The sequence below is a fragment of the Harpia harpyja genome, chromosome 13, assembly GCF_026419915.1.
Source record: "Harpia harpyja isolate bHarHar1 chromosome 13, bHarHar1 primary haplotype, whole genome shotgun sequence".
NCBI lineage: Eukaryota > Metazoa > Chordata > Aves > Accipitriformes > Accipitridae > Harpia > Harpia harpyja.
Window position 1 is genome coordinate 25,287,251 of NC_068952.1, and position 21,417 is coordinate 25,308,667.

At 41.1% G+C, this 21,417-nt stretch overlaps 1 protein-coding gene across 2 annotated transcripts in view; it reads left to right on the forward strand.

Annotated features, from left to right (window-relative positions):
* The window catches only part of ZNF318 (zinc finger protein 318), a 28,861-nt gene that overhangs the window by 973 nt on the left and 6,471 nt on the right, over positions 1-21,417 (forward strand). For both annotated transcript variants that reach the window (XR_008237972.1, XM_052806214.1), the window contains exons 2-7: positions 5,771-5,916; positions 10,772-11,405; positions 12,529-13,953; positions 16,961-17,060; positions 17,837-18,123; positions 21,026-21,229. Coding sequence is in view for 1 of the 2 variants with exons in the window: in XM_052806214.1 (XP_052662174.1) it covers positions 5,771-5,916; positions 10,772-11,405; positions 12,529-13,953; positions 16,961-17,060; positions 17,837-18,123; positions 21,026-21,229 (2,796 nt within the window). In the remaining variant the exon portion in view is untranslated. The remainder of the gene's footprint in view (positions 1-5,770; positions 5,917-10,771; positions 11,406-12,528; positions 13,954-16,960; positions 17,061-17,836; positions 18,124-21,025; positions 21,230-21,417) is intronic.

The window sequence follows — 21,417 nt, forward strand, 5'->3', positions numbered from 1 at the left end:
ACTGGTTTGTGTTATTGTGTAAATATAGTTTAATTTATGGGAAGATAACTTTTTTAATAAGATGTTGAATGAGTACTTTGAGTTCTTCCTGCCGTCATGGGTGTACAAACGAGACTGTTACAGATTTACATCTTTGAGAGGTATTCTTTGATAGGCAGTGCTTTGTACTTGGAGCTGTGCGCAAAGTGTTCCAGTCTTCTCGCTCAGTCTTGGCAAAATCTGATTTGGCCATGTGAAACTCTGGTTTGGCATCTGAAGTGATCCCATTTTGGATGCAGATGTCTTCATACTAAACCAAAGTGTATAGCCTAACTTTTTTTTGACCGAGTGGCATTCACTCACTTAGGTTTTCTCTTCTTACTCCTCAGTGCAATGATTGTCTTGTCTGGTAACTGTTACCTGCGGTATGTAGTAGGTTCACTCCGCTTTTGTATTGTAAGAAGAGATTTTCATACTGGCATATTTTAGGCTATGGTTCCATGGTCTCTCAATCTAGCACGTGCACAATTAAAAAGAACAGTACACTCACTTTTTCCTCTCGCTCTGCAGTATATTCTGCCCCCGTCCCTAGTGCTCACACTTGTGAAGTTGCAGAGTGAGCTGGTTTGAGGAAACGATGTGGCTGAAAGTCAATCCAATAAAAATGTACTGTCTGCTACGATTCATTGCATGATGAGACCCCAAGAGAGAATGGGGATTGCCCTTTCTGATGGTGGTACAGGTTCTTACTGGATTTATTTGGAGCTGTTGCCATAGAAGAGATCACAGGTGATTGTAGTGGAGTTAAAATTCAGCTATTCATGCTATTTGTTATGCAAAGGTGAGCTGTCCTGAAGGTATAGGACGATAATGTTGTATTTGACAGTTAAGCCAAACCAGGCTGAGAAGCTTGCCTCTGGCTATTTGTTTTTAGGCTGTATTTCACAGTTATCTCAGTCCTGTAAGTTGTCTGTGGGGTAGCCCTGCAAACTGCATTGCTGGTGAGACCCAGGTTGAAAATAAGTAATTTTTTAAAAAGAGATAATTTTTAATCTGATTCATGTCAATTTGTGTTGTGGCTCGATGGACAGTTGCGTGGTCACAGCTGAGGGGATGACAAACTGGAATACAGGATGTGGTGGGTTAGTCCTGGCTGGATACCAGGTGCCCACCAAAGCTGTTCTATCACTCCCCCGTGCTCAGCTGGACAGGGGAGAGAAAATATAACAAAGGGCTCATGGGTTGAGATCAGGACAGGGAGAGATCACTCAACCAATTACCATCAACTTGGGAAAATTAACTTAACTTCTTGCCAATCAACCAGAGTAGGGTAATGAGAAATAAAACCAAATCTCAAAACACGCTCCCTCCACCCCTTCCCTTCTTCCCAGGCACAGCTTCACTCCCGGATTCTCTACCTACCCCCACCAGCGGCACAGGGGGACGGGGATGGGGTTTACGGTCAGTTCATCACACATTATTTTCTGCCGCTTCATCCTCCTCAGGGGGAGGACTCATCACACTCTTCCCCTACTCCAGCGTGGGGTCCCGCCCACGGGAGACAGTCCTCCGTGAACTTCTCCAGCATGGGTCCTTCCCATGGTCTGCAGTTCTTCACAAACTGCTCCAACGTGGGTCCCTTCCACGGCATGCAGTCCTTTAGGAGCACACTGCTCCAGCATGGGTCCCCCATGGGGTCACAAGTCCTGTCAGAAAACCTGCTCCGTGGGCTCCTCTCTCCACAGATCTGCAGGTCCTGCCAGGAGCCTGCTCCAGCGCGGGCTTCCCATGGGGTCACAGCCTCCTTCGGGCATCCACCTGCTCTGGTGTGGGGTCCTCCACAGGCTGCAGGTGGATATCTGCTCCACCATGGAGCTCCATGGACTGCAGGGGGACAGCCTGCCTCACCATGGTCTTCCCCACGGGCTGCAGGGGAATCTCTGCTCCAGCGCCTGGAGCACCTCCTCCCCCTCCTTCTTCACTGACCCTGGGGTCTGCAGGGTTGTTTCTCTTACATGTTCTCCCTCCTCTCTCTGGCTGCCGTTTCTGTGCCCGCTGCAACTTTTTTCCTTTCTTAAATATGTTATCACAGAGGTGCTACCACTATTGCTGATGGGCTCGGCCTTGGCCGGCAGTGGGTCTGTCTTATTGCTGGCTGGCATTGGCTCTGTCGGACATAGGGGAAGCTTCCAGCAGCTTTTCACAGAAGCCACCCCTGTAACCACCCCCCCCGCTACCAAAAACTTGCCACGCAAACCCAATATACAGGAGCAGAACTTTCTTAAACTGACTTCACCATCACTCAGTCTGCCATTTCACTGTATCCATGATAGGCTGTGAACCTGTGCCAGCTGTATCAAAACTTCCAATGCCAAATGTGTTGGTGGTTCAGACCTGGAGAAGTTTGAACTGGGAGTTTTTGACTGGAAGCCTCCCACTCCCCCTTTGGGGAAAAGAAAAAAGCCACCAAAACCCCCCACTTTACACAAACATTATTCTTGATAAATGCTATTCTTCCGGTGTTATTTTGCACCCTTCTGGCTCAAGTTACAGTAGTCATCTCAGCAAATTGTTGCAGATTCTTGATGTTTTTCTTGCCTATTCTAATTTCAGAGAAGGATTGAAAAATTATTCATCCTAGAAATTAGGCTTTAGCAAGTTAGCTAGTGCTGAACTGCTGAGTCAAATAGATTTTTTGTTTATTTACAGGAATATTACTGCATTTATGGAAAACTTTTCTCTCGGAAGCAGCTCTCACAGTAAGAGGGATATTGAGACAATTAAATGTAGCTCTTTACCCTGTATTTTGCCGTCTCTTGCATATGCTAAAGCCCAGTGTAAGTAATTCTTGGAGAGTATATTGGGCACATTTTTTCCATGGAAATTCCACCAAAAGGTGTTTGACCAACACTACTACTTCTTTAAAAGTGATGTTATAAAGCATAAAATACATATACAGGTTGATTTTACTTTTTAGAAGTACTGTTTACAAAATTAGCATTCATTAAAGATAAAGCTGGGATTAGCTGATGTTTTCCAAACAGTGGAACTAAGTGTGATCAAAACAAAGCAGACAGCAGATACGTTGGGTCAGCATGATTGGGTAAAGTTTTAATAAAGTTTTCAGATTTATATAATTTAAGACCTCCTCTCCAGAAGTTTGAGGATACAAAGTGTGGAGATGTGGAGAGTTACACAAATGTGTTAGTAAGTGGCATTTTGGAGCTGTCACTGAAAGGAGATGAATTCGGACAGAAGACTGAGGAAGAGGAATTTAAGCTGCAACAAGGAAGGAGGACTTAGAAGAGGGGAATATATGCATAAGGGTGGAAGATGTAGCATGTGGAATGAGGACACTGATGGGGTAATGGGGTTGAAGTGCAGAAAAGTTTTGAGTACAAGCTCCAACTTATTGTCCCTACCTTTCATGCGAATCGGAGTATGGGAGGAGGAGCCTTAGAGATTACTTATTCCCTTTTCTTGATTCTGGGAGTTGGTTTGAGTTTTGGTTTTGAGGGGTTTTTTTTTGAGATGGAGTGCCTGCATTCCTAGGTTATCAGCATTGTTGCCCATTTTCTCATGCATAATTGGGATGCTGACTGCCAGTGGAGCTGTGTGTTGGACATTGTAAGTACGGATGTTGTTAATTCCTTAGTAGCTGGGGAAAACTTTGTGGAAATTGGAAGAGCATGGAATGACAGCAAAGGTTTGGGGCGAGTATTGAAAAATGTAAGGGAGGAGAGGAAGGTCAGGGCTGTACAGTGAGAGATATTGGTGGACTTTATTCTTGCAAGGCTGACACATGGTGCTTTTATTTGTCCCTGCTGACCTGCATGCTTGTTCTTTTTATAGTTTCTCTCAGCTTCTTTGCTTTCTTGTAAGAAAATTGGCTGAAATTAGAGGACTGGAATATGTTGGGTCAACAGAGAAAGAAGAAATGAAGACCTGGTATGCAACCTGTGCAATAATACGGCAATGGTAACTGCGATTTAGGTGCCAGAACAGGAGGGAGGAAGATGCAGTGCAGTGCATAGGTAGGAATGACTAGTGGTGGTGTTCAGTGCTCCAAATGAAAAAGCTGTTAAAACTGGAATGTCTCAAACTGAAAAAAAATATTTGTGAAGTTCAGATTTGTACCACTGTAACTGCTGTCTCTGGGCAATCTGTATGGCAGTCATAGGCAATCCTAACATCCCAAACTTTCTAAATGTAAACTATTTCTTTCCTTTCTGCAGAAGTTTGTTCTGAGGTGTAATCATCACTTCTCTGTCTCCCGTTCCTGGAGATGGTTGTCATGTATGTGCCCAACTTGCCAACAGCCTCAATGGCAAGAAGATGCCCTTCAAGATAATCACTTCTTGAGGCAGCCCTCAAAATTCAATGTTATACTGGGCACATGCGAGCCTTCAGAGTGTGTTTGTATGAGACACGTGCACCTTGTATATGTTGTATCTCAGCCAGGCTGTTGTAGGATTGTATTGTGCTATACAACACCGTTGGTCTTAGAAAGTAATTAAAATGTGTTCTGATAAATGCTGGGGTTTGGATTAAAGGAGCAAAACAGAAATCACTAATATGTTACCTTAGGACAAGGTTATGTGCACAATGGATTCTAGTGCAGATTTGTACTGCAAGTAAATTTTGTTCAGGCAAATTTGTGAGGGAATTCTTTTGCTTTCTTATTGGAGATTATATACTGTTCTTCTTTTGGTCTCTTGGAGGATTGAGCTGAATCTGCTGCGTCTTCTCAGGGTGGATGCAGACAACATAATGCACCTGCTGCTTGCTACTGCAATTTTCGGTGGTGAAAGCGATATACAGTGCATGACTGGTTTGACAGAACTGAAGCTGGTTCATTGCTTCCTGTTAAGTAGAATCTAAACCATGTTGGTTTAAAAAAGCAAATCAAGTATCTCTGTCTTCAGGCAGTCTCACCTGTTTCTTATGGAACTCCCCTTACTTTGATCATTCCTGTATTCTAGTGCCATATTCTAGAATGATACGAGGCGTAACTAGTTAAGCATAACTTACCAGTAATGACATTTTCTGTATTGAGTATGTGTCCAAAGGAAGGTCTGTGCAGAGGCAGTCAGCTCAGGCCTTCACTGCTGTAGTTTTTCAAAGGCAACTTTACTTAGCTATGGTTTAGCTCTACCAGTAACAAATAATGATAATGGGAATTCTATTATGGAAAGTATTTCTATAGTCACTGGCATTTTTAGTGTTACGTTGCGTTTATCTGCTGAAAGCAACATGAGGTGAGGAAAACTGTTGAGAACATCACTGCTGGGAAAATCTTTGTTTACACTGGTTTATACTTTGGTTCATGTCATTACTAAAGTTGGAAACGGCCAGAAATCCAGACACTTTTATTAAGAAATTCCTGGCACTGTTTTTTATGCAATGTTTGTTTAGCTGCTTCTCCTCTACAAAGAAAGGAGGACAGCAGCAAATCTGGGATTTCTTGAACTTCTCTCTGTTTTTCCACCTTCCAAAATAGTGCTTTATGAAATGTATTTTTGAGTTGAAAATTTCCCTTCCAGATAATGTAAATATAGAGTGTGTTATTGGCAGCTGGGATGAGAAATTAAATGCAGTCAATACCCTCCCCTTTCTTTAGTAACTAAAGAGAATCGAAATATTTGGAACAATTGTTCTTCTAGTTTGATTTTTTTAATTGATCCATCCACCCCAAGTCTCATATGTTAAGCAGAGCAGAGTCACTTGCCTTTCTGTAGCTGAGATTAAAATTCCCTGATTGATGGGCTTGCACTCTTTCTTCAATTTACAGAGACGTTCACCGAGTCTCCGCTCTGAGTCTTCACTGGAACAGAGTTTGCGGATTACTGTTGGTAATGACCGGTATTGCATTGGCACACCAGAGCGAAGGAGGCTGCCTGATAGACTGGGCTCACCAATTGATAACCTGAGTGACAGGTATGGTCCTCCGCAGATGGGGATTCAAGTGTATGAAACAGTAAGAACATGGGAATGGCTGTACTGGGTGAGACCAAACATCTAATTAGCCTAGTGAATGCCTAGGGAATGAGGGTAAGAGGGCAAGCATGTAGTGATGCTTCCCTGGAATACTCCTCCAGCCTCCAGCAAGTTGTGGTGCAGGGGATTCCTGAACAAAAGTCGCTGCCTGTGTTCATAGTGATTCTATAAACACATATTTCTTCTCTGATTTTTGTCAACTGCTTCTAAAACCCATATAAACTAAAAGTGCCCAGAGTATATTGCAGGAGGGAGCTGCTTCATTTGACCTTTCACAGCTTCAGCCACTGTCTTCTGTTTCTTATGAACCTACCTAGTCTGACTGAAAGGAAGCTTGTTTGTGGATAGTGTAAAGCTTCAACTTCCTCATTTATTGGGAGGAATAATCTACTTTCCTGATTTTTGAGAATAGTCCAGAAGAAAGCTCTAGTGTAGCTTGAAGAAAATTTATTATTTTGACTTTAAAAATGCTGTGGAAGAGAAGTGGACGTAATCAGACAGTCTCATACGTGATAAAATAAGTGTTAGAATTCTTAGGGTCCCTTGATTGGAATTGGAGAGAAACGTAGTTAATGAAGAGACATCTTTTATGTTCAAAATACTGCTGTGAACAGTGAAGTATAAATATTAGTAGATACTGTTTGGAAATCCTTGCCTTCAGTAGGAGAACAGGTAGAATCTGGCAAAAGAAGTAAAATCAGAAGACTCTGGGCAAATAAAATTGTTTTCTTTGTCTTGAATTGCAAAGTTAAAGATGGCATAGTTTGTGCCCCAGAGCACACAATTGCAGTTTCAGGTCAGGGATAAGCATCCAGAACAAAAACAGCATTGTAACTTCCATTTTTGATACAAATATCCCCAACTGTTTAAAAAAAAAAAAGAGAGAGAGGAAAAGAGGGAACTGAGCAGAATAAGTGAATTTCCTGTCTTTCTCAAGTGTAAGGTTAAGTTTCAGCAGGTGTGGAAAACCCAGTGAGAGTTTAGTTTTCAGTGCTGTCACTTTTACGCCTCTACCTCAGTTCTCCTGGGATCAGTGTTCAATTTGTAAATCCCCTGTGCAGCCTGCAGGGAGAGTACAGTGGTTGGAAGGAGCAGGAAATGGTATGTAGGAGAACTGGCACTGCTCTGGCAAATTAAGAACATGCGGGGCGGGGGTGCGTGTTTGTCCCATTGCTTCCTTTTCTCCAGTGAGGTTTTATATTTGACCTGTTTTGTGGTTAGGATGCATGGTTAGAAGTAACATCAGGTACACTGGAGTTTATTTTAACGTAAGAGTGAAAATGACAAAGAACTTTCACTTTATCTCTGTTGCAGGACCCATAGATGTAAAAAAAAGGTCAGAATAGACTCCTGAAAAGGTATAAAAGTGACAGATGAATCAGAATGAGAATAAGAGAAAGTGAGACCGTGTAGATCTCAGTTTTTAAGTGACTTCCCATATATTTGTAGCGTAGGTATGCAAGAACTCCATGTGGTTACATTTACTTTTTTCCTCCAATCTGTTTGTGCTGGCTGCACTTGTCTAAGCAGTGCCCACTGTCCAGAAGCTTAAAGTGTGTGACAACCTAGTCATCCCTTAGCTTTTCCTAAAGCTTCTAGGTACTGTTTTTGACTTCCAAATTTCTTCAATGTTTAGCCATTTTGGTTGTTTTTAAAAGACACTTTGTGTTTGGTTAAGGACATTGTTTGTCATGCATTTTTTCATCATGTATTTTTTTTTCCCTCTGAGAGGCTACCTTGGTACTGGGACACTGACCTTATATCTATCACTGGGCTTTAAAGTAGCCCTTATTGTGAATCATTGGGTTTAATACCAGGCATACCACATTCTTATTTGGCATGTGGTATGTTCTCATTCTTATTTTAAAAAAAAAAAAAAAGGAGTGTTTTCTGAAAATGTCTTTTCAAATTTTGAAGTAATTGGAGCAAATAATTCTGAATTTAGTTGTTATTAGCTATTTTTGCGAACTACTCCACTTAGAGATTTCCAGCAATCACTTTTACAAATTATTTTCTGTAATTTGCAGGGCCTTGGGATGGTAGAGAGGTTCATTAGCCTATAAAGGAAATAAAATACCAAAGGATGGAAATCAGGGATGCTTTTGGATTCTCCTGCAGCAGTGGATTTTCAGGATGCCCCAGGAGAATTTCTAAGGGTGCGTGCCCACGTGCAGGTCGGTCCTAAAACATCTGTAAGAACTTGCCCCGAGTTTCTAGGGCAGCTGGCCTCCTGCACATGTCTAAGTAAGCATACTGAATGCTGCTGGCCTGTGACTTCAAGGTCACCTAAGCAGCTTCAGTCTTCTACTTCAACAGATTAGTATTTTTTTGTCTTCCAGAATCTCAGTCTGTCAAAGTGAAGATATATCTTATCCCTCTCCCTGTCTTCCATCTCTCCCTCTGTCAGTATTTTTAAGACATTCTACTACTATCTGAGCTGGCATAAGCTACACAGCATCCCACCAATTCTTTCATCTGAGGTTAATTCAAAAGATAAGACCATATCCTTGCAGAGACTTGGTCTGTGTTAAGCTGTGCTCTGAAATAGCTTTTTTTTTTTGGCATAATGTCAAGAGTGACAGTTGGCTTGAGTATGAACAGCTCATCTGACTTCCTGTTCAAAGACTGTGTGTTAAGGTGGAGTCCTATTGGTTGCTGACAGCAGAATACCATTATTTATTTCTGTTTCTGTGTATGTGAATAAGTATACCAAAAAGTAAACTTACTTTATACTAGTTGTAGTTCTCTGAGGCATCATGTCTATGTAGTCTGTGGTCTGTTCTCCTTCTCTGAAACTGCAAATTCCAGTAATTCATGGATTCTGTGTTCGTGAAGGAATTGGGATGGTCACAGTGGTACCACCTTGTATCTTCTCTCAGGGATGCAATAGCCTGCAGTGGACATTGCTGGCTAAAAGCACCCAAACCAGTTAAGAGGGACATATCTCTGTTGGACTGTATTCACAGAAAACATATTTCAAAGGGTCACAGTTTCTGTAAGGCAAGTAATCCTTTTCCTCACACCTGAATTTAATCTTCGGGTTTTAAATTTGCACCTTAGCTGTTCAGAGTGTATTTGGAACATCTTTCTAGTTGTAAATATAGTAGGTTTGCTGTTTCTTTCTTTCCAAAGTATGATTAAATATTCCTTCTGCTTTGTCACTGTGGTCAGAGCACTTGAATTGTAGGTGACACCTGACAAGCATGCATGCAAATTATTTGCACAAAAATCAGCTGAAGGTGTGTGGTGAAATACATCTGTTACTCCATCAGATGTGTTCATGCAGCTTGTATAGGTTTAGCAGGCTCTGAGAAAAGGTGACACTGGAGATAGACATACCTTTATAAAATTTACCTATATGAAATTTAATTCTAGCTACTTTTTAGATATTTTTGTGCTTTTGGAGGGGGTGCATGTGTATAGTTTGCTGGAAACTGGGAAGATACCATCTAATACTGTGGGTCCTGATGTATGCCATATTTGCCTTATAAGAAGTGTTGGACTGATAAAGCGTCTAATAACATATGAAATGCTTTGCAGTGATGCAGGTTAGAGATAAAGTGATGTTTTGTGCTGGTTTTGTTCTTAAGTATGCATGTGTAAACTATGAAAATACTCAAGAAAAAGACCTTGTCTGTTTATGTCTGTTATTCTTTAGCCTAGTGACTTTAAAAACTGGGGCTGTAATTTATCGCAAATTTTTTTGAAGATGTCATCTGGCATGACTTGACTTGTCCCTTCTCAGATCTATGGAGGGACTTTTCTGAGTAGGAGGAGGTGATTTTTGAGGATTCAGGCAATCATACATAGTTTAGCTCAAGTCGATGTCTTGATTGCTCAGGACAGACATTTCTCTGTGTTTTCGGTCACATTGATTTCACTTAAGGAGCACATTTGCTTCCCATTCTTGGAGGATCTTGCTAGGTTTTTGGAATACCTGTGAGTAAAACCAGCAGCTTGTAATTTTAAACATTTGGTTTGGTTTGTTTCTGCCCGATCTAAAGAACAGTCCCAGAAAAGTTTTTAGGGGTGGGGAAAAAGGCCTTAGTTAAAACAGTACTCTTAATTGGATGTGTGTGTAGGAATCGGTCCAAAAGAAGATACTCCAAGAGATGTAGTTATTCTGGTGTTGTGCTCATTGCACGTCCACTGCGTGTGTAATAATGCAGGGGCTGACACAAAGGAATGGTACTATTACGTTTACTATCCCTGGTTCATAGATATCTTATGAAAAACTGCTTCTTTTTGGGTATAGCCGTTCATGTGATTAGTGACAGTCCTGTCTACAGATTGGTTGCAATAGAAGATGTTGCTAGAATTTGTGGTCCTTGTCTACAGCTGAAGAGAAAAAGAAGATCTTGTTGCATTTGCCAGTTTGAAACTGAATTATACCTTGAATAATTCATATGAAATGTGACCTTGGCATCTTGCTGGGAGAGGTGAGGAAAGGGATTGTGGTCTGAAATATGATAGTAAGTTTTTTTTAAAATGTGTAGTCTTTCTCCTTCACAGAAATAAATCCATCCTATCAATTTTTCAAGGCTCTCCTTCTGCAGTATGAATTGAATTGTTCATGTCACTGTGTTTGCAGGTGACTTCCTGGGAGGGATGTGTAGTACCATTAAAAATAAGACTCCCTCTCTCCCCTGCCCTTTAAGTCCATAAAATGTTGCTTCTGGTTAGTGATGGAGATGTTATTCTGAAACTGATTTGGAAATTTCTTACTCTTGAGTACGAGTGAGACTGTTTACTCTGACTCAAATACTTATGTTTATTCTATGCTTCTCTTACACAGGGATGATATGGCTGATGGTCCAATATTCACTAGAGGCCTCTCATGTCCTCGAGGCCTTGAGAGATACCCATCGCATGAAGATCAACCTTCAAGTCCCTTCATCATGAGACATGATGAAGACTACCGCAACCGGGATGTTTTCCTCCATCGTTCAGATTATAGTCTGCATTATGGTCGTCGAGAAGAGCTGTCTCGTGGATCTGACAGAGACGGTGACAAACTCAGGAAATCCTCCTACCCATTGAGGCCAGAAGAGAGGGGACGAGAAATAAAGCGTCCACGGTATGAAAAGGATGAGAAGATGCATGGTGTGAGTGGAGAGCATCAGGGTTTCTCATCAGGAACACGAAACTATCGCAGACGAAGCCACAGCCGCAGTAGAAGCCCGAGCCCATCATACCTGAATGAAGAATTCCGAGAGCTTGACCGTGCAAGGAGGAAAAGAGAAGAAGAAGAGCGTAGTAGAAACTTGAATCATGATGTTTCAGGCAGTGGTTATGTGATCCCCGGCTTGACTAACACACTACAGACTTCTGAGCCTCGGTATATGTATAGGCCTGAGGAAATCCCATCCATGCCCAAAAAATCTATTTTGAAGAAACGAGTGGAGATGGAAGTAGAGTCTCCTATTCAGGTTTGATCTCTGTCTCTCTGTCTATATGTTTCTGCTTTCCAAAATGGTCACTTCATAATACAGAATGTTAGTTTGATTTCAAAAATGGAAAAGCCAAATCTTTAAATTTTTCTGTCTTTGAGAGGACAGGTATCTTTTTACAGCTTTGCAGTTAGGATTGCATTAGAAACTTTAATCGGTGAAGGCATTTAATCAAGAATCATACATATATAAAATCTGAGGCAGAATAAAATGTCCTTGTTGAAATTCAGCCGAGGATGCTGAGATCTGGGCCAGCTTTTATAGAAAAGCTGAGTCTTTTTGTACCGCACGCAGGCAGGACATTGATCAAAGCTCTCTGCCTGTCACAGTGCCTCTTTCTTGTCTTTATAGACTTAGAGAACTGCCTAATGCATCATCAGTACCTCTGGCTGAAAACATCTTCAAGCTTCCTTAATTTTTTCCCTTTGGGCTGTAGGCTGGGATCAACCCTACTTAATTTTTACCAAGCTATACCAATTGAGTCTCAAAATTAGAGCAATGGAAAGATAAGTGGTTGCGACCACTGTGATAAATTGACTTTTCGCATGTTTTAGTGCATCACTTTTGATCTGCCTGTGGTACTCATCAGTGTTGGTTTGACAGTGACATGTTTATCTCAGGAGGTGCTCCAATACTGAGGATCCCATTCTATACCTATTATTAGAAATCCTATTTAACATGGCATTAATTATGCATATCTGAAGAAGTGACTGGGGATAACCCCAGTGCAGTTGTTTTTACCTGTCTTAAGGTGTTGAAATCCTATTTGTCTGTGATTAAACTGAAAGCATAGCCAAAATTATGTTATGGGGTTTCAATTTAAAAGTTTCAGTTCTTATGCTTGCAAAAAATTAATGAAATATAATTGTGACTTTGTGTATTCTCTGAGATGAGTGTTCATTGCTGGACGTGACATTCTGGAATCATTAGGCAACTTGTTTTGTAATCTTCTGTGTTCTCTTTCAACTGTATATTGTTTTTTCTAACTCTTTTCTTCAGCTGTGAACTCAAGGAGAAATTAACATGTTTGTTCGTTTGTTCTGTGAAGTGCATGGTCACCTCAGAAGGTGCTGTAGTAAATAGTAACTTCTCTCTCTTTCAGCCTGAGGGTTTTTCAAGCAGTTCAGCTCCCAGCAAGGATCTTCCTCTTCTTTCTAGTCATTCGTCTTTGCCCCAGAGCAACAACACGGCTCCTTTTGCCTCTGAAGTGGAGAACTTTCTCAAACGGTTTAACAAAGACTCTGTTGTGGAGTCCGCAAACAAGGAGTTGCACGATGGTTTATATGAGTGGAGCCCGTTTTCTGGGGCTCCCAAAGATGCTTTCACATTTGAAGAGAAGTTTGGAAGCTTCTTAAGTCACAAGGAAAAGTTAGAACCCAAGTCAGAGCCTGCTGATCGCCACTCTGACTTCCTGCTGCCTCATGAGAGGGCCAGTCAGGATGGCAGTGGTTTTTCCCGAATTCTGGGCATGATGGCTGATTCTGTCAGTGCTCAGGAGAAGAGGAGGCGTAGTTTTCCTGACATTGAGGATGAAGAGAAATTTCTTTACGGTGATGAGGATGAAGACACCAAAACTGAATCTCTCCCTCTTCAGAAGCCTCCAGTGAGTTGTTGCAATGAGATAATAAACCAGAAAGTGAGCCCACCTCCTTCTTCTGCTCCAGCTGTCAAGCTGGATCCTTTAGAAGAGCCTAATGCTGAGTATGCGAAGATCCATGACTTACTCAAAACCATTGGACTCGACATTGGCGTTGCTGAAATTGGAAAACTGGCTGTTCGTACCCAGGAACGTCTTCATGGCAAAAAGTTAGCATCTCGTTCTCCTGATCGTCGCTCTTCAGATCCTCGCAGACTGGACCCCTGGGACTTGCGTCGCAGCCGGAGTGATACTCGTTCTCCTGAGTCAGGCCAGCAGCACTCAGCATCACCTCCAATCTCTTTCCAGCAGTCTAAAGATGCACCCTCTCTTCAGAAATCAGAATATACTAAGAACAAGCCAGTGGGACAGGATATACCTCCACGTGCACCAGAACAGCCTCTTCCTTCTGTCTCTCTCATTCCCTCAGTTCCACCAGCTCCTGCTAGTTTGCCGCCTACACCTACTTCTGTTTCCCAGTACCAAATTCCCAGTTATTCCCAGTTCACTGCCACTCAAATGCCCCAAAACTATCCACCTCCCACAATGGCTCCTCCAGGATACGATGCATATGGGCACTATATGGCATATGCAGCCCCTGGCTGGACCATGTACCCTCCTGCCCAGCAGCCTAATCCTACACTGCCAGAAGCTCACGGTCTTCTTACTATGGCCATGTCAGCGAACCCCACACGTCCCAACCTCCGGGTGATTGAGACAGTCTCTATGGGAAAGGATGTCCCTGATTTAAAAAGAGATGGTTCTGTGCTCGTTCATGTCCCTACCACTCCTGCTCATTCCAAAGTGCCCCTTCGTCTGTCTTCACACCCTCTCAAAAATACCACAGAAAAGATGTCGGATGAAAAAAATCGGGCAGCTCAAAAGCAGAAGGTATGTTATCTGTTCTGATACATCAAAATATGTTGGACTGCTTGATTGCTGGGGTAGAAGCTTTTCCTCTTCAGGTGCACCTTTTTTTTTCCTGAGTGGCTCCAGTTTAAAAGCAGTTGGAATATATTTGCTTTTGTTAAAGATTTCTAGGCATTTGTTTGTATTCTCTGTGACAATTTTAAAAAATGTGTTTAAAATTCCCCAAAGTTGTATACCCATAGTTCTTGGGGCCAGCCAAAATCTTACAGAAAAAACACCTGGTGGCCACAGCTTGGCTTTGTTCTGCTGAGCTTTAGATATTAAAATACCTGAAGAATCTAAATCTATAAATACCTGAAAGGGCAGTATAAAGAAGATGGAGCTGGGCTTTTTTTAGTAGTGTACAGTGGCAGGACAAGAGGCAGTGGGCACAAACTGAAACACAGGAGGCTCCGTGTGAACATGGTACATGGTACAATAATACCATGGTTATACTTATGTTAGACATTCTTAAATATATACTAAAGGATGTCATCATTCACAGTTGCATACAATTTTCCCTCTACATTTGTATTAATTATCTCTTATAAGAATCACAAAATCAGAAGAACTTAAGGAAAACTGTTCTTTACTTTGTGCATCTGACACCAGTTTAGGTTATGGGTATTAATGTTTTCCTCTTCTAGTTACCTTGGTTTGTATGATAATTAGAGAGTAGTGGTGAAGAACATATTTGAAAATAGGAAACTGTAGTTGTACAACCATCAAAGGACTGGAAGATTCCTGAAAGTTGTTTGGGTTTTCAAACTGGTGTCCACTCAATCTTTGTTGTTAAAATAAGGGCATAGAACCATAGAATGATTTGCGTTGGAAGGGACCTTTAAAAATTGTCTAGTTCTAACCCCTCTGCTGTGGGCAGGGACATCTTTCACTGGACCAGGTTGCTCAAAGCCCCATCCAACCTGGTCTTGAACACTTCCAGGGATGGGGCATCCACAGCCTCTCTGGGCAACCTGTTCCAGTGTCTTACCACCCTCACTGTAAAAAATTTCTTCCTTATGTCCGATTTAAATCTACCCCCGTTTATTTTAAAACGACTGCACATTGTCCTGTCACTACAGGCCTTGGGAAAAAGTCTCTCTCCATCTTATAAGCCCCCTTTATATATTGAAAGGCTGCAATAAAGTCTTCCCGGACCCTTCTTTTCTCCAGGCTGAGCAACCCCAACTCTCTCAGTCTTTCTTCATAAGAGAGGTGTCCCAGCCCTCTAATAATTTTCATGGCCCCAACAGGTCCATGTCTTTCTTGTGCTGGGGGCTCCAGAGCTGGATGCGGTATTCCAGGTGGGGTCTCATGAGAACACAGTAGAGGTGGAGAATCACCTCCCTGGACCTGCTGGCCATGGTTTTTGTGCAGCCCAGAATGCAATTTGATTTCTAAGCTGCAAGTGCACATTGCTGGCTCATATCTAATTTTTCATCTACATATGCGTATCTGCATTAGAGACATTCTTCCAGTGTAGCTGTGCTAATGATACATTGTGTTGGTAGATCTGCTAGTAGAAGAGCAGCACATGGCAGAGGCTGGAAGCTTTTCGCCTACTCAGTTACATCATACTCCTCAGAACAAATCAGGCCATGGAAGGATGGACCACTGAATCCAAGAGAGGCTCAAAAGAAGTCACTTTAAATTTTTAGCCTAAGATAACCTCTTTGCTTTTTGTTTGAAGTGACTTAAAGAGGAGTACTTACACAAAGTGCTACATCAGCAGATAAGTGAGATTTCACTGCTTGCAGGATTAATTTCTTCATCTGACATGGTTGAAATTTTGTTTTTAATGAAATTTGGCACTTCTGGAAAAGCTCTGTTGGCTGAAGGTGTGTGGTTTTCTCCTGCCATGACATACCGTGGTAGTTCACCTATGCATCTTGGCAGAACTTCTAGGGCTTTGTCTGTACTACAGATGTCTTTGGCTTGGGCTTAGTCCACCATTTTTTTGCTGCGATGGCTTGCAGTATAAAAACTTGCATGCTCCAGTTGATGCCCCTATGCTGGCAGAAAACCCAGAATGAGAGGATGGTGTTTTGGTGGTTAGAAGAAACAACACAAAAACCCCCCAAAACTTGTGGCATTTAAGACGTGGCCTAACTGTGTTGGTAGATCCCCTTCCAGGGCTTACTCCAGGCAGGATCTAGGGATCCTGCCAACGTTTACATTGCCACAGTAGTAGCGATTCTCTAAGGAAGACAAGGCCTTGGGTCAGTTGTTGTTTGTTCAAGGGAGGAGTCAGTAGTAAGCTTTAGGAGCATTGTGAAAGTAAAAATCTGGGATTTGTCTCTTGAAAAATGAAGCTGGAAAGGAAATTGAAAGAACTTTTCAGGTTTCATTTTAGCATATTACCTGGTTTCTTTCTGTGAGAATCAATGAAAACCAGTGAAAACTGGATTTGTGAGCTCCTCATGCCAGAGTTTACTTTATTGAGCAAGAAACAAACCTCATCCAGGTGTTTCATTTCAGACAGTTATGCCTGCAAAATATATTTGGTGATACAGTTACGATCAGATTGAAGCAGAAGTCTAAATAATAGCTGAAATTGGCCAGACTCAAAGCAGGAGGCAAGGAAAAGGGCTGTGAAGTCTTTTGTCACTGATGGAACATGCTAGCTGTAGAGATACTGCATGAGCTTTGAAGACCCATTTAGCCTTGATCTTGCTCACCCCTGTAGAAGATAATCAGCTGAGTGTAAGTGCCTTGGGAAATGGTGCAACAAATGAGGCAGTTTTGGGGAATACACTGCCCAAAAGAAAAAAATCACCTTCATGTAGGGTTGAAGTGTGAGCACGTGATATAGTTACATACAGATGCAGAGGATGAGGTGTATTTGTTGTGTTAAAATACTCGAGAACATTTTGAGAACAGTGAGCAGTGTTCTGTGACTGGCAAATTGAGGTCTTGCTGTCATTCTTGCAAGACTGATTATCTTGTGTTTGGAAGAGAAGAAAATCCAGTCCCCTTCCAATCTGTTTAGGTGACAGAAGAGAGAGAAAAACTGAAGAATGAACGAGAAGCACGGCAGAAGAAGCTTTACTATCTCAAGACTGAGTTGGACAGGCTTCGTAAACAGCAAGGTACAGTGCATCCCCCCCCTGCTTTTTTTTTTCCACTGGGGTGTGTCTCAAGTCCTAGTACCTGCTAGGAGAAGTGAAGACCAAAATATTAATAATAGTCTATAGTTTAAAACTAATATTTTCATACTCCGGGCAATGCAGAACTCTTGAGAAAGCAGTGACCTAATTACTATATTAAAATTAATTATGTCAAAATTTGACTGTTACACTGAAGCAAATAGTTGCTTTCGCATCTTCTTTGGCATCTTGATAAGTTAAATGAATTGTACTTCATGTGTTTTAGCGCTTCTTTTGAAGAAGTGAGAAATAGGGATTGAAGACAAGTCATTGTGCCTTTCAATTTTTCATGAATCTTATTTGGAGAAGGAAAAGTCCTCTCTAGACAGAACTAACTTTTTTTATTTTTAAAACTTCTGATTGGTCCAAGTAAATACTAATTTCCCTCACCTTTGGAAAGTGATACTTTCAGGGTAGAATGTACAATTAACTTTTGCTTGTTTGGTCACACAGGGAAATAGTGATTATTAAACTGATTCTCTCTCGAGGATTATGGTGCCTCTGTTAGGGGTGTATATTAAGGCAATCCTTATAGAGGTGGATCGTGCAGATTTAGTGATGCTGTACCTGAGAGTCAGGTCCGTCTTTACAACTCCGTAGTCAAGATTTAGCTGTAATATTTTATATTAGTATTTTACTTGTTGCTGGAATAGTTGTACAGATCTTAAGACAATTTTCCTGTTGCATTTCCAATTCTTCTACTTCCTTGATTGGCTCAGGAGAGATGTTGAGGAAAAAACGTCGTGAGAAGGATGGACACAAAGACCCCTTACTGGTTGAGGTGAACAGATTACAAGAGAATATTATGAGGGAGATTTCAGAGCTGCATAAAGAATCTGATGCGGCTGACAAGAAGCAGTCTGAGCTTGACAAAGTGGCACAGATCCTGGGGATTAACATATTTGAAAAACCCCGGAAACCATCCGTGGAAACGAAAGATTCCTTGGAAAAGAACAGCAAGTCAGAAAATGCAAAAGGTCTGGAGAAAACATCTTCCTCCAACAAGGTAAAGTCTTCTGGCTTCTATGCTAATGATTTTCCCACTAAGAGAAGAGGGCACTGGGGAGGCAGCTGCTCCCAAACCTTTACTAGAAGATCATTTGATGTCATTTGTTATCACATCTCATATGCTGGTTTTGATTGTGCATGCAGGTGAGAGTCAATGTATCCGTGCTTATAATTTCCCTCAGGGTTTGTGCAGTTCAATACCACTTACTGGTTTTGATCTTGGTTTTGCTGAGGTGTTGGATTGAACAGTATCATGAGTGTTTGTAGCTGTTTGGTCTCAGTGCCATACCAGGACGACAGACTTTTTTTCTCTACAACATTTCCGGCATGGCCTGTCAAGGAGGAATGTTTGTAGCAGCAAAGCTCTCTGCAAGTTTGGAGCATGTTGGTCTTCTCACTGGGTGAATATACTAACAAATCGCAAGACTTACATATGATTGTAAGCTTAAAATGATTATTATGTACATGCTATGTGTTTTCTCTTAAGAAATGTCAGTATGCATCAGTATGGTCTCTCTGACGTGGTCTATACTGCTGAGTGCTGGATATACTAAAGCAGGTTTATTGCATTCCAGAAGATAGTTTTTGCTCTGGAAGTAGTGTATGATAGTAATGTCTGAAAGGTTATGCATGTATTCAGAAGATTAATTATCCTGCTTTTCAGATGTTTATTCAAATATTTAACAGAAATAGCTGATGGGAGATGGTAGATGGTAGATGCTTTTTGTGTAGACCTTACTGTATATTTTTTGCAGAGAGGAAAATGTTAGTAGGATAAGAGGTATAAACTACAAGGTCACTCGGATCAGTGTATCCTGTAAACTTTTCCTTATGCTTCATCCCGGTCTGGTTCAGGGAACTCATTAGATGCCGTTCATTTTAAGACTTGCTTTTGTGTTTTGTTTTTGTTGTTTCTTGAAACATCACTGAAGTTTAGTATCCACTTAATTTTACAAATCATTTGCTTCAGTCACCACATTGTAAAGCTAAAGTAGGTAACAATGTCTGTTAAATCCTACATTGCATTGTTATATTGCTTTCTTTTCTTGAGATATGGCATGTGTGAATATATTTTTCATTATTTTAACTTTCATTGTTTCTATTGTCCGAGCCCATAATGACTTGATCCCCTTTTCATAGTTCCGTATTTTAACATGGAAAATTCTGAGTTCTAGCCAGGAACATTTAATATTTTCAGATATCTGTAGACACATAGGACACTGCCTTTAGTCTCTAAGATTCACCTTGTAATTCTGATAGTTAACTTTTTTTTAATGAAAAGAAAGATGGTGCGGGCCTTTTGACACTGAGATTGGTTGACTGCCAACCTAAGGGCAGAAACGTACGCCTTTCTGCTGATTTGCAAGCTACTTTGTAGTCCCTTGCTGCTGAACCTGTGTCTGTGTGTTGCAGTTACATAGTCGTTGAAGAGGTGAGCCTTGTGTACTAAACAGACAGATTGTCCCTTGTGGGCTCTGAAGAGCAGCAAATTATAAAGGCATCTTTGAGCTGGCGTTAAGCACAAACTGGGTTTAAGAGTTGGCTATCACCTATCTATGTGAGAAGCATTGTCTTTTAAAAGTTCTGATTGAGATAATATTTTTATAGGATATGTTGGGTGGGTGTATGTCTGTAAATAACACAAACAGTGACACTTCTCAGACATCATGAACATCCTTCCATGCACTTCCTGCAGATCGTAAGTTGATCTTCTCATTGTTTAAGAGAATGTCAGCTTTGCAGTGTTCTTGCAGACAGAATATATGCAAGTATTTACTCGGTCACTTCCTACTCTGCTACCAAGAACTAGGTTGTATTGGGATAGTGCTGTCTGTGGGGTGCATAGTAGCCTGGGTGTCTCTTCATTGTTTGATTTACAATGTATGTTGTGTGGGGTGGTGTTAATAGGAGAGAATCTATCCCTGATTATCAAATGGAATTTCAAGTAAGGCAGATGTTATTTAACAGTTTTGAATCTGCTTAAGTAAATTTGTTCAACACCAATAGTGAATAACTTAGAAATCATGCAACCAACTCGGGTCTAAGTTAACATGCTATTCTTTCCAGACTGCCATGCAGATTAGAAATGATAACATAATGGGCTTTCAGCCATTGAAAATGTAACTCAAAACTCAAAATACATCTAGTACTATTGTAATCTAAATTAGCAGGGCTCATTCATGATCTATTTCAGGGATTATTTGTTTTGGTACTCTGCAGTGTTAGTATAGTATTAATTTTGGCTAGAGTCCTGAAATGTATGATGTCTTTCTGTACAACTCAATGTAAGTGCAAATATCACATGCTTAAATCACAAGATGCTTCACCTTATATACTTAGGTAGTTAACAAAAGACCATCTTTCTATTAATGCTAAGCAACGAGTCTTCTGGAGAATTCAGGAACTCTCAAATAATCTGATAAAGCTGATTGAGTTAAATACATTTAGTCACCTAATTCTTACTTCTTTTTTCATTCTGCTTTCATCCAAGCTACTTTACAGTAATTTCTGAATGCTTCTAGGGGAACCATTTTAGGTCTTCTGGGCACTGTTTGGCTAGTATGGTAAATTGGAACTATTCAGATCTTTATGTGAAACCCATAAAGTGGGAAGGGTGCATGCCATAGGGAATTTGTTCATTTGGTTCCTTGATTACCTACAACCTCCAGCCATTACATCTGGGAACCTTACTGGAAGCTCTTCACTGCGGCCATGCAGCGTCTTAGTCGGCAATACCAGCTCTCTGAAACAGTGGAATTAGCCTGGGCGCTGAAAAGCAGGTGATAAATTTTTTTTTTTTTTTGGTGTGTGTGGCTTCTGCTGGAGGCAGGTTCTGAGTTCTAGAGCATTATGTCTGTCCTGCCTTGTCTTAGAGAAGTGTTTCCTTTTGTTCAATTTAGGAATCAAAAACTACTAATGAAAAATCCAGAGGTAGAAGCCCGAAGCCAGCAGAATCCTCTTCACAGTCCTCCAAACATCCTTTCCAGTTGGCCAATATTTATGAGTATTATGATGCAGGGAACCACTGGTGCAAAGACTGCAATACCATCTGCGGGACCATGTTTGACTTTTTCACACACATGCATAATAAGAAACACAGACAGGTATGTTGCAGGCTTCCTTCACTAAGTACATTTCATATTGCTATAAATGTTAACACTAAAACATACATCACAGAACTACATTTTACAAGAGAACCTGAAGTAATAATGAACACAAGAAGTTGCTTATCAAATTCTTTTTCCCTAATGTTGGACTTGAGCAGTTTGTACAGGTACCGGTGTGTTCTGAC